This window comes from Hippoglossus stenolepis, chromosome 18 (assembly GCF_022539355.2).
Source record: "Hippoglossus stenolepis isolate QCI-W04-F060 chromosome 18, HSTE1.2, whole genome shotgun sequence".
Lineage (NCBI taxonomy): Eukaryota > Metazoa > Chordata > Actinopteri > Pleuronectiformes > Pleuronectidae > Hippoglossus > Hippoglossus stenolepis.
The window spans coordinates 19,457,986-19,471,190 of NC_061500.1; the positions used below are offsets into that span (position 1 = coordinate 19,457,986).

The 13,205-nt window shown below is 40.1% G+C and overlaps 1 protein-coding gene across 2 annotated transcripts in view; it reads right to left on the minus strand.

The window, feature by feature from the left end:
* grk3 (G protein-coupled receptor kinase 3) overlaps positions 1 to 13,205 on the minus strand; it is a 60,732-nt gene that overhangs the window by 29,848 nt on the left and 17,679 nt on the right. For both annotated transcript variants that reach the window (XM_035184271.2, XM_035184272.2), the window contains exons 3-4: positions 1,099 to 1,172; positions 839 to 940 (exon numbers count right to left, since the gene is read on the minus strand). In XM_035184271.2, the coding sequence (XP_035040162.1) occupies positions 839 to 940; positions 1,099 to 1,172 (176 nt within the window). The remainder of the gene's footprint in view (positions 1 to 838; positions 941 to 1,098; positions 1,173 to 13,205) is intronic.

The following is a 13,205-nucleotide window of genomic DNA, read 5'->3' on the forward strand; positions in this document are numbered from 1 at the left end:
TGAGAGGTGGGAGACCTCATCTGCCCTGCGAGGAGAAACATCTGCATTACCATGTAGACTCATCTGACAAAAGATGAATCTTCAAGCTTTATTAAACTGATTTTAATATCCTTGTGCGTAAGATGATGAGCAGTGTTTCCACAACACACATCTTTACCACATTGCTGCTGCTGAAATAACTGACACTGACTCTTCGGACTCTGCAGAACGTATATAATCGAATCGAAACGACTGTTGCAGGAAGTGGAGTCACGTTGCAACACCCAGCCCAGGCCGGGGGGGGGGGGGGCAGCGTGGTAGATTTAAGAAGATAACATTAAGTAACATAGATATTTACTGATTGCCGGTGTACTTTGTGTAATTGTATGGAATTCAGTGTGACCAGAAATCATTGCATCATGCACTGTAAGTACATATGTAATGTATGTATGATGTACTGGCTTTGAATGTGTGTGGGGTTTTTTTGTTGAGAAAGTGTAGAGGGTTCATTCTGTCTGGTAGCTGTTCCCAACCTCTTCGAGATGGGTTGCATTCATCCATGAGCTGTGAGCAACTCAACCAAAGAGTGATTTCTACTTAGAAGTAGACTCGTCAAATGGCAGATAGTGAATCTACAACCATTCTGATAATCAATCATTTGTCAAATTTCAAAGGAAACATTGTCTGATTCCAGCTTCTCCAGTGTGAGATTTTAATGCTTTAATTTTCCCGGGTTGGCAGCATTAACCAACAGCAGACAGAAAACCCCTCATCGCACCACGTGTGGTCAGTGTCCACATGTGCACTTGACCCAGAGTGCATTAGTGACGCAGCATGGATCTGAGGCTGTTGTCCTTACATGTGAACAGGACAGGAGCTCCTTCATGATATAGCCGTCGTAAATCTGTCGGCTGCGGCTCAACCTCTCCTCCTCCGAGTCCAGCTTCTCGTAGTCCTTAATCTGAAAGAGACACATGGGGTCATCTTAAAAGTTCGCAACAAAACAACGCAAAGCGCTTCCTGGGTGAGCTAAATCGGAATGAGTGGATTACAGGCGTAATCTCTCATCCATCCCATGAAGCCTTCTAATCTTGCACACACGGGACACTTTAGACTTACTTCTTCGTAGAACTTGAGCTGTGGCACGGCCTCGTCAATCTCATTCATACAGAAGTCCTTGAAGAGTAAGAAGCCTGAAGGACAAAAGAGAAACAGTGAGGACAGATGACCAATACTGCTGTTAACTGCCTTACCAACACTCCCTGCTGGTTACACTGAATTTGTGATTAAAGTAGAGTATTCTGTATATTTTTGTAATGTTTGTATTTGTGGGAATAATGACATGCTATTTAAAAGTTCTTGCAAAGTCTACGATAAAAGATCTTCAATTAGAAAGAAAATAACAAAAGTTACACTGTAATAAATGTCAGAAGATTCTGTATAGACTTTCATGTTTTGTGTCCCAGTTCCACATTACACACATTAGCTTGTTTGAGCTCTTATTATTAGCAACAGCTCAGAAAGTGAGCATTATGGTCGATTGTCATCCCTGTTCAGTCTGTGAGATTACAACTAATATTTTAAAGGAAACACTTCACAAAAAGGTTGACGTTAGAATCAGTCTTAACTATTGCTTGCACACTTACTATGTGGATATATGTGTGTGCGCGTATGTGTATGCAATATTCATATTTTCGCTGTTGAATTGAATTTGATATTGAGAATGGTAGAAATTCAGTATCACTGGTACTACAAAATTTCTGATGTTGTGACGTCTCTAACCTCTCTAATGTGTCCAACAGACGTACACACACATACACACACACACACTGAAGTAAACAGCTGTAACACCACATAAACACGAAAGAAGGGCAGCTCAATTTACTGTATTAGCCTTAATAACGGATTAAGGTTGTCTTGGTCTTATTAGGGCTGCTACTGACACACACACACACACACACACACACACACACACACACACACACACACACACACACACACACACACACACACACACACACACACACACACACACACACACACACACACACACACACACACACACACACACACACACACACACACACACACACACCAGAAAATGGCACCAGGCATTATTGGCTGAAAATGACACTCTGGGTTGCACTCAAACACACTAACAATGGATACAAATCTCATGATAGGTCACAAATCCATGCTCAATGAAACATTATCTGAGGAAGAGGAAGGCGGGACAGCAGGGAATAAAAATGCATCCATGCTGCCTGCAGAGATGAGAAGCACTGTTGCCATGGTAATTGCTTTTGACTATTGGCTATAAGCTGCTGGCCGAGAGGACATCCCCTGACTCCTATTTAGTGCCTGAAACATTTCCCCTCATATTTACATGTGGCGACAAGAAAGATCAAGGGGACAGAGACAAGAGACACAGGAGCATTGAGCTTAGCAGCCGCAGTGGCACCTCGTGTTTCCATGGAATACTACGCTCTGTGGCTTTACCTGATTAACATCAGGTATTAGCAAAAATAGACGGCTAACAAGATCTCTCTTGACACTGATCACAGGTCTCGTCATTCCCGCTAACCTTCCTGATGGCCCTAGCAGACATCGTGTTGCGAGTGCAGCACGACAGACTTGACCTGACCAAAGAGATGTTTGAAGACATGAGAGGAACAATATAAGTGATTGTCAGAACGATCTAAATCCCCGCCAACTTGCATCTTTCTCCTTAAGAGGAGACCAGAAGTATGGCTGCCGGAAATGTTTTTCAATTAATCAATTAGTTGTTTGGTCTGTAAAATGTCGGTTAGTGGTGTAAAATGAAAATAATAATTAACCAGGGCTCAAGGAGATGTTTTAAGTGTCCTTTTGTTCACGACCATTTGTCCAAAGCCCAAACGTAGTCAGTTTTATTGCAACAAATGACTAGAAATGTGGTAAATTCTCCCAACTTTATTGCATCATTTGCTTAAATTGGACAGAAATTATTGATTGATTGCCGAAATGGTTGCCAATTATTTTTCTTTTCATCAGTCAATAGATTAAATCGTTAGCCTGAACTTCTTTTTCCGCAGTTTCTAGCAGAATGTCTTGTCTTTACCAAGAGTCTCTTTAATCTTCCTCCAGGAGCCATCTTGAACCAATCTATGTGCTCCTTCATTAATAGCATTTTTGATGGATCATACAGATGTCTGTAGAGAAGGACCTGTTCACGGTCTCTTGCCTCGAGCTGATCCGTGTTTGAGTATGTTTTAGCTGCACGCAGCGCACGCCAAGTGTAAATAGTTGGAAGGTGCGCGACCAGCCAGTGGATTTGATTCTTGGAGCATCAGGACGACTGCCCGAGCAGAAAGGGAGAGTTAAAGTAAACGCTAGATTCAAAATTGTCAAATCATACTTAAGATGCTTTTTTTGAGTTCATATAACCTGATTGTGTAAAACGGGCATGCCATATCGTTACATATTGATCGCCGGCCTCTGAATCGCATTGAATTGTGGCAGATTGTGTGATATCTGCAGATATTTGATCATTGTCCGAAGAATCTATTACATATTGTATTGTGATGAAACTTGTTTTAATCTACTAAAGAAAAAATTATATTTACTGTCTGATTTTTGTGGTATTTGTGTTGCCAAAAAGAAAGTGTGATATGATCTGTGCCGTAACAGCTCACACAGTAACGTTTATTGTAACGTAAAGTTCAACGAGTTGAGCTTCTTTCAATGAAACTTAGCAAGATCTTAGAAAACAATTCTTCAAAACTACATTGGTGAAATCAAACAGCATCGTCATTCAAAAGTCACAATTTGACAGAGATTGAAAGACCTTTACTTTGTCAACTCATAATAACTCAATTCATTGACAATAACTTAGCTAACACTCACAAGAAAATCCTTACAAAAGGTGATACTAGCTGTTGATTGACAGAAAAGCAATCTGCAGGTATTTTGATAATCAATTAAATAAGTTTTTCAGGGAAAAATGCTGAAAATGTTACTTTTCAAGCTTCTAAATTGTGAGAATCGCCTGCTTGTCAATAGTAAACCGAAAAGGAGACCTAACTATTAATCAGTCAAAATTTGTCAGAAATGAAACTAACTGTTCGTTGCAGCCTTAATAAAAGCAACAGAGTAATGAATAGGTTTTGAGCAGCAGCTACATTACCCTAAGTGAAACATTTCAACGGGTTAACGTGGAAGGACTGTCGTGTCCGTATCAACAGAAGAGCTGCCACAATTAGGCGATCAATGGTTAAGTGGACGAGTATTACTTTGATGATCAATTAAGTAAAGATGTAAAACATTCCTTGCATTCAACTTACTCTTTATCTAAGTCTTATGTGATGGTAAGCTCAGTATGTTTTATATTGGGGGCAGTTCAAAAACATGAAAATTCCTAAAGCTTGAGGCGTTGTCCCCTCTGACTTCATGGAACTGTTACAAATTTGTCTTACTGTTTTCTAACAAAACAATTAATAGATTAATCGAAAGATTATTGCCACATGATGGAAATAATCCCTGCCTACGCCCCAAATTAAAGCAGAAGCAGGTTAGTTTCTTTTTAAATGTGAGCAAATGTAGAAATATAGAAAATAAAATACTCTATTTGTATGAAAGGCATGAAAGGCCTAAACCTGATTCTTTCTGCAGCCGAGGCAAACAAAGACCTCTGCAACCCTCTGAGAATGTATAATTGTTTAATTACATGACATACAGCCTCTTTGCTTTGAAAAAGTGGCTTTTGCTTCAATTTAGTAGGCTCACTGATTCAGTTTTAAGTTGCACAAGCTATTTGTTTTGGGCCTTGCGTCTGCTATCGTAAATTCTCACGTCTTCCCCTCTGCTTTATCGCTCCTCCAGACTTGATGCATCATTTCCCCTCCGCTCCAAAGCCCACACTAAAAGGCTTATACAAATCAACGGGCTCACATGCATCCACACATATGTACACAGTTGAGTGCACGGGGCATCCTTGTTTGCAGAATGGGTGCTACTGACAACCCACACACACACACACACACACACACACACACACACACACACACACACACACACACACACACACACACACACACACACACACACACACACACACACAACACACACACACACACACACACACACACACACACACGTTTCAAACAGCAAGGACGGAACGTGTGAGCGAGGAATTAAGAGAGGGACAGAGGGGGAAACGACAGATCTTACATCACAGAGATTCAAGGATTAACCTTAATCGCTGAACACTTCAACACTGCCCAGCTAATTCAACAAATGGTCTCTTCCAGAGACGACAGACAGACACACACACACACACACACAGCTCAAATCAGACATGAGTTCCTCTGAGCTTTGTCTCATTAGTGAGATCACCTGAAATGCCTAAAAATAGCGAAATGGCTTGTTCTGACAACTGCCTCTGTCTTCCATCATCACAGGCAGCATTAGGCCTCACTGTGGAGCAGGTATGACTGCTGGAGGAAGGATGAAATTCAAACTACGGCCAGGATGCATTAACAATGCATCAGTCATTAATAACTGTTGATATTTCAGGATCTCCTCAGATACAGATGAGTATCGACTTCACAGAAACAATCTGGTCACATTTCTTTGGATGTTGGCAGTTTTATTTAAAACAACACAAACAATAATCAAATAATTTTTTGCCAAATGATTCATGGATTAATCAACTGATTGTCTTTGGAAACGCTGCTGGCCCTGTTTCAGTTTGAAAACTCCAGGGCAGTGTTTTAGTCTGGCCCATATGGTCCACTTTTAAGAAATGAAGCTTAAATATCCAGGTTATGAACTCTGCCATCGTGTCCTGAAGACGACATTTGAAGCCAGAGTCTGTGCAGTCTCACCGATACACACGCGAGTCTGTCTCATCTGTCAATCATGACATTTCACCCTGAATGAAGGCCCTTTGGCTTCACTTTCAGTGAACCAATCATGTCATTAACCTTTATATATTGTCTATGGTCTGGCGATCAGAAATGATGATGCAGTTATCCACATTTGATTCCGGTCACAACGTGACGTCCAGTGGTGAACGCAAAGTGTTGCTAACATTTACCGACTGTAACAGTTCTACCTTTGTCAAAGAAAAGACATCCCAGCTCTTACTTTTCACCATTGCTGCTTGTTTTGTAAATTTTTCTGTAACTAAGCAACCAACTGCATAGTAGACAATCTGCTTCCTGTTTGTATTGACAGGCACATGCCAAGTGTACATGAATGGTCATTTGATATGTGGTTTCAGTGTGTTAGTATGGACGGAGATTATTTCTGACACGGAGCTGGAAAAACTCGCCTGGTCAGAGATCATTTTGGTTTTAAAATGAAAACATGATTGTGAATGTAGCCTGAGTGTAAGGTTGACATGGAACAGTCAGCTCTTATATTTTAATGAGAACAATGCTTTGATGCAGCAGGGGTAACGATGCAGAGGCTTCAACAAAAAGTGCAGTGTTGTTGGGCAGGAAGGCTGAACCTGCCGAAGCAGATTTACTTGAATGGCAGGATAAATGACAGTTGTGACATTCAGTCTCATAACGTATCGCTAGTTTGATTATCTATCAAATCATTATTTTTTTTAATGGCATAATTTGAGCCTTTAAATTGCTTTTTTTGTAGTTTAACATAGAAAATCTGCAAGTTTAATTGTTAGTCCTATACAACAAAAACCTTGTGATGGATATTTTAGACAGAATAAAATTGGCAGACTCATTGATACTGAAAATGATGTGAATCTGTTTGGTGTTGGAAAAACAGTCTCTAAAAGTCTCTAAACCAAATCAAAATGGCAATAATCTGTCAGAAATGAAGCAGACAGTTTAGTGAAAAGAAAAATAGAGTGGAAAAGTAGATTACAATCAAAACCGGAAGATCTTACAAGGAACCCGAGCCCAAGTGTTTTCAGAGAAATGTGTCAACACCATCAGACTTATTTGAGTCTTTCAGAAATGTACTTGATCTTCTCATTTCTTCTCACAATGTGATCTTAACTTTGATCTTTCAGGAAGTACACACCAAACATGTTTTCACCACTGGTTCATTTACTCTTATGTCCCACATGTAAATGTTGAGTCAACATCAGCTCTCATAAACACCTAATACAAATGAGAATGTGGTTGAGACTTAAACCTTTTAGGGTCAGTGACTACTTCTGTCTTTCAGTTATACATTTTCACTTGAATTCACAACATTTGTAAAGGTTCTTTGAAAATGAACATTTCCATTTGTTTCATTTTGTTACAATGAAATCTATGTAAAAGAGGGAAAAGAAGGTTTCTTCTTATTCAAGGCTCATGTGAGACTTGCCTGTGCTGCATTATACATACAATGACCTTTACTGGTGGAAGAGAGCCAGCACCGAGCCGACCACAGTGTGTTTGTGTGGGAGTGCGTGTGCATGTACTGCACAATGTGACGGATATTCATTCAAGCACAACATCAGGATTAGCAAACAATGTTAAGTATTCTCCCGATCTCGCTGCTCTCTTGCTCTGCCCTCTTACAGCAGCTACCCATGAGCAGAGGGTGAAGACCCACACTGCCAGGTGAAAAGATGCTAATCGCCGCAGTCAATTTGATTTGAACTTGAAACAGGGTGGATTTCTGATATAACACTAGCACACTTTCATAAATAAACCCACTATAATGTAAAACATACAGGTGATTCTTGTTTGCCATTGCTTTTGTCCTTTCAAACCCGAGACTGAATATCTTAATTTACAGTGTAGTTACTGCTCATCTTAGCCAGGAACATATATTGTTATCTTAGGAATGATCTGGAATACTTAGATATGCCATTATTAGGCCACTCAGCAGTGCTTTACATGTTCCAGGAAAGTTCACACCCTCTGCGTTTGTTTATTTGTCTACCAAGAAAATTGGAGGAAGGATATGGTATGGGTCATAGAAGAACCGATTCAATTTTACACCCAGATCAGGGTGCAGATCAAGGCATTTTCTTCACTTTCTTTAAGATTATAAGATTTTTTGTCCATTTCTTGGAGAATAATTCATGGATCTTGATGAGAAAAACCGCAGACATGTTTAGGGGACTGGCATCTATGACTGTCTGCAATTTGGTGCACATCCAAATAAAGACTGGGATCTCGTAGCTTCATAAGAGGACTGTTGGGCCTCGGCAGAGGTATGGACTCTACTAGCTGGAAGCCAAAACTGCACCATTTATCACAAATACAAACTATAACTACATTTTCAGCCTTCTGCTGGTTCATGAATGGTGAACGGTATGCATTTATATGATGATTTTATAATCTTATCAACCACTCAAAGCACTTTACTATACAAGTCACATTCACACACATTCATACAGCAGTGCTATATGCTGCCCATGTTCTGTCACACACACCAATCATACACTGCCGGCACAACTCTGAGGGGCAATTTAGGGTTCAGTATATTGGCCCCCGGACACTCAAGCATGCGAAATGGAGGAGCTGAGGATTGAACCACTGACCCTGACAGTGGAACACCCACTGTTCCCACTGAGCCACAGCCGCCCCATAATGTTGACGTCATGTGTGACATTTCCTTCCGTCAGGCATTAAATTATGACATTTCAGGGGTAAATATGCAACAGGGGCAAAAAAAAAAAAAGAAGACAACACTCAGAAACGGCTTAGGGTTCAGAGGGCTGATACCTGAAAACCAGAGCATATATAAATTAAGCTCACATGCAATCAGTTTTTTCTGGATATGTACACATCGTAAACGGTACGTTTTTATTCCCCTGAGGTCTGTTATCTGCCGTCTAAAGAGCTGGTATAACTACATCTCTGAATAATGATAAACCCTGTTGCCACAGCCTGAACATGAGGTCTGAGCTGAAGTAAAAAACAAATTCTCATCAAATATTTATCAGAAGACTAAGCAAACACAATGTTTCAACTTTTTTTACTCTTTAGTGTATGGAAAATACTGGAAAACATCTCAACTTTGCAAATGCAAAGCACAGTTTTAAATTTGAATAGATTGAGAATGAAAACAGACTGAGAAAGACTGAATTCCTCAGTCGATCAACTAATCAATGTCTAATAATTTTCGCTGTAAGGCCCGGTGTGACAGACAATATCAGATGTCTCAGACAAGTAAAACTAACATTAAACATCACGTTCAGTTTGCAATTGTCCAGGCTTCTGCACTTCACACGGGAGAGCAGGAACACATGTTCCATGGTATTAGCAAACACTAATTAAAAGGACGGAGAAGCTGTAGCAGGCTAATTTCCCAGGCACATTGTTTATGGCTATACAATGTCATTACCGGTTCAGGTTTGAAGTCCTTAGCTAAAGAAAATGACAGTGAAAGTGCTTTTAATGAGGCAGGTGCGGAGCTTTCACGACAGCTCTTAACTCCATCGCCCCGGGACTGTTTGCGAAACTTAAAACAAATTTCAAAGCGGATGTCTTGTCCTGGAACAACTTTGACTGTTTACAAAGACTGCTGAATTGAATATGCTAAACAAGACCACAGCTCTCATCATGTGAACACGCTGCACTTGCATGAAACTAATGCAACTAGTTTGCATTAAATTATGGACACATGGAGATTTTAGTCTGAGAGGTGAGAACACCCTCCACGCACTCAACCAAGACTACACAGTGTCAGGTTTAAACCTAATTGGCTCAGTGGACACACAGGACACAAAAAATAAGGGGACGCACATATGGAGAGTGTCTGCAGGACTGTTGGCTGAGTTTCACTTAGTATGTGAGAATTCTCTATCACATCCACCAGCACGTAAAGGCACATTTGGGACCATTGCTATTAGTCACTGCACATGTGATATACGTGATGCGGCCACCAACTGATGATGTCAGCCATTTTCTACAAAAGAATGCACACCAGTTGCCAAAGTCTACAGAGATGGGAGTATAGTGTGGGTCGGAGAAAGACTGGAAAGTGGGCAACTAAGCAGAAAACTGACATTTGTCTCGAAAGGAGAAATGGTAAATAAGACATCATCATGTACTGCTTGTTAATCAGCCCGAGTGACATTTAGGTCCACTGAATTAACATTGTCCAACTCCGAATTAAAACTCAAACTCTTCTCTAACCTGGGAAGCTAGAGCAATGACCACACTCAACATATGTTCTTGTGCAAAAATATAGTCAATAGAAGTGACTGCTTCAGAATTAACTACCAATTGACTTTATCCACTGCGACTGGGACAATATGCTTATATATAATACACTCTCCTATTCAATACTATATTGATATTTGGGTACAAATTTCATAGACTGTTTAGGTGCATCAATTAATCCAGAAAACACAGATTTTGGAGCCAAATCATTTGTGCATTTCAATATAATAATATACTCTACAACTGGTAGTTACTTCAATAATGGATTACTTATCAATTTCAGTCAGTTTATCAACAATGATTTATTATTATATTGACAGAAAGAGGCCATTTTTGAGTTGACAAAACCATCTCACCACCAGGTCCATCTAGTTCTGGGTCTGTTGTTCTAGATCTTATCAGTGTTTCCTCAGTCAGAAATGAACTGGCAGGTCAGAAGTTTTGGTTTGAGCAACTCCCAGGTCTGATTTCCCCCAGGGCTGCTGCGACACAATCATTTATAAACTGTAGTCAGTTTGTTATATGTTATTACAAGAGAGGTATCTTACACATTTTGGTATAAACTGTAGTCTTGAGACTGAGTTGTGATATTAAACTGAACTTCGCTGGAGAACAGACCAAACAATGTGGTCTTCCAGACATCTGTCATTCTATGTTATGCTCCCCCCCCCCCTTTCTTTGCATAAAGTTGTGCTGATGATCTCTCTTTTCATTAAAAACTGCATGGGGGCAAAGCCATGTTGTATGTATAAACTGTCTCAGAATTATCACCGGACAAAACACATCAGTGACAGAAGCTGGAGGTGTAACACATGCTACAGAAAAGAAAATGTTTCAACAACACCTTACAGTGTTGTATATCCTACAGGTATTGACATTACTGCATCACTGTGTATTTTAAGTATTTGTTGTTTAAACTATGATCTTTTTTTGATTTTGCAAAGCTTTTGGGCTGTATTTTGGGAAAGACAGATGTTCTATAATGAAGTTCATTATTGTTATTATGATTAAAAGAATATACATGAATTGAAATTGTACACTAAAGACAAAAGCCACATGGTAATCATATTAATGGGTGTTGTCGGCCAGAGTAAACAGGGCTTTAGAAAATTACCATTACATGGCAGCAGTGTAGGAATAGCTGCTGTGTGAAAATACACAGTACATAGAATCATCTGATTTTAGTACTTGTTGGGAGTAATAATACAAATAAATAAATAAATCAACATGGTTTCATCACTGCACTGTGACTGCTACTGCGATCAGATTGATCTGATGTGAGGATGGTGTCAATCATTAGGGATGAATAAGTGGACAGACGTGAGAGGGACTGGAGGCGTGGGCAGTCTGTTGACATACACAACCTGGCCTCTTGGAAAACGCTGCATTCTGAGGGAAAACGGAGAGATGGTCCTTCGGTTTCTCCATTTATCGCTCCCCCTTAAAGACATCCTCTCCGATTCCTCCCTCCGATTCTCATCACCTATTTTATTCCTCCTTTAATCAATTTCATTTCTCCCCGTCGACAAGCAAATGCAGCAGTTCTGGTCAGGTTCCCATGGCAACCGCAGTTACTAGGCAACACACAACTCTCCATCATCCATTCCAGAAGTCTGACAGATGGAGAGGGAGAATGCCAAGGCAAAGAGTGAGAGAAAGACGAGAGATGGTGAAACTAGGAAAGAATGAAGAAGAAGAAAAACAGAGAAAGATGTACGACAGAGGCAGAGATGATAACCTTATCAATGATCCTCTCTTTCTCTGCCTCCAACACTACATTTATCCACATTTTCCTTTTTTACTATGGTCGTTTGTTTCTGAACAAAGTTTTTCATGAATGCTATTTCACTGCTATGACTCACTGTTATCTCTGCCTGAAAAGGGGAGACGCTGCCTGATGACTTGATCCTAAAATGACGTCAAAAATGATTTCATGCCCCTGCAAATAATATCATAATGAAATGAAATAATTTGTTATATTCAGTCAACCTATTGTAAAATTCCATTCACCAATTTAAGGGACAATCAAGTTATTATGGTAAAAAAGCAGAACAAGCTGTGGTGGTTTATCAAGGTTATACCGAGGCCACTTGCCAGCGATCAACACAATTAATTCATTGTTTTATTTCAGCTTTTAATTTCAACTAATGTGTCAAAAAATATGGACATTTACACAGGTCAGTATTATTAAAGCCCACATATTACATCAGGTGGTCAGCCAGAGGTCTTAGAACCATAATTAGAGACATAACTCTACCGTCTGACAATGAAAACATACACTCCTTGGCGGAAGTACTAATAAAATGACTTTGCTTATAGTCAGGTCACTTTAAAAGTGAATGTCGTGGTGCATTACTGTTTTAAGCAGAATTCATTGACTTTTGGGCCGAGTGGGGGCAGTGGAACAAGCTCAAATCATAACACTGACATGTTACACACACACACCCCCCACCCCCCCGATAATGCTACGGCCAACACTATTCACACATCCAGCAGACACGATGAAAGATGTGAAACAACCTCTTTTTCTGTCACTACAGGTAATCTTTGTCACATTACATGATCCATTGTTGATGTAACATATTGATTAGTGCAGCTTTGAGGTTTTAATATGAATAGTCTGACTCATTCAAATAAAGAAAACTGAATCTCTGATGGTCATCCTGCCTGAAAGTGATTTTGTCTGAGGAATCCACTCATAGCCTGACAGGTGGATCTCCTCCACACAGCTTTCTTCGGCTTTGTGACAAGGGCTAAGGAAATAGGCCACTGACTCTCACCCCCTCAGGAAGCTGAATTCATGGATTGCCAAAGACACTGAAGTGCACTCTCTGGATGGATATGTAGAAGTGGAACAAATAACCGTTTATGTGCAAATTTGTCAGACTGGATTCATTCCAATTAACACACTTGTAGACACGACAAGATAAATTTTAGTTTCTCTACCTTTGAGGTAGATAATCATTCCAGCAGCACTTCTTTCTGACCTTGGTTGTCATGACAGTCCACAAGGCCTGTTGAGCTCAAGGACAAAGTACGCTACGAGCAAACGCATTGCCGAGCTTCGTCAACTGTTTATTGAAAGTGACTTCCACTTCTGAAGCTAAA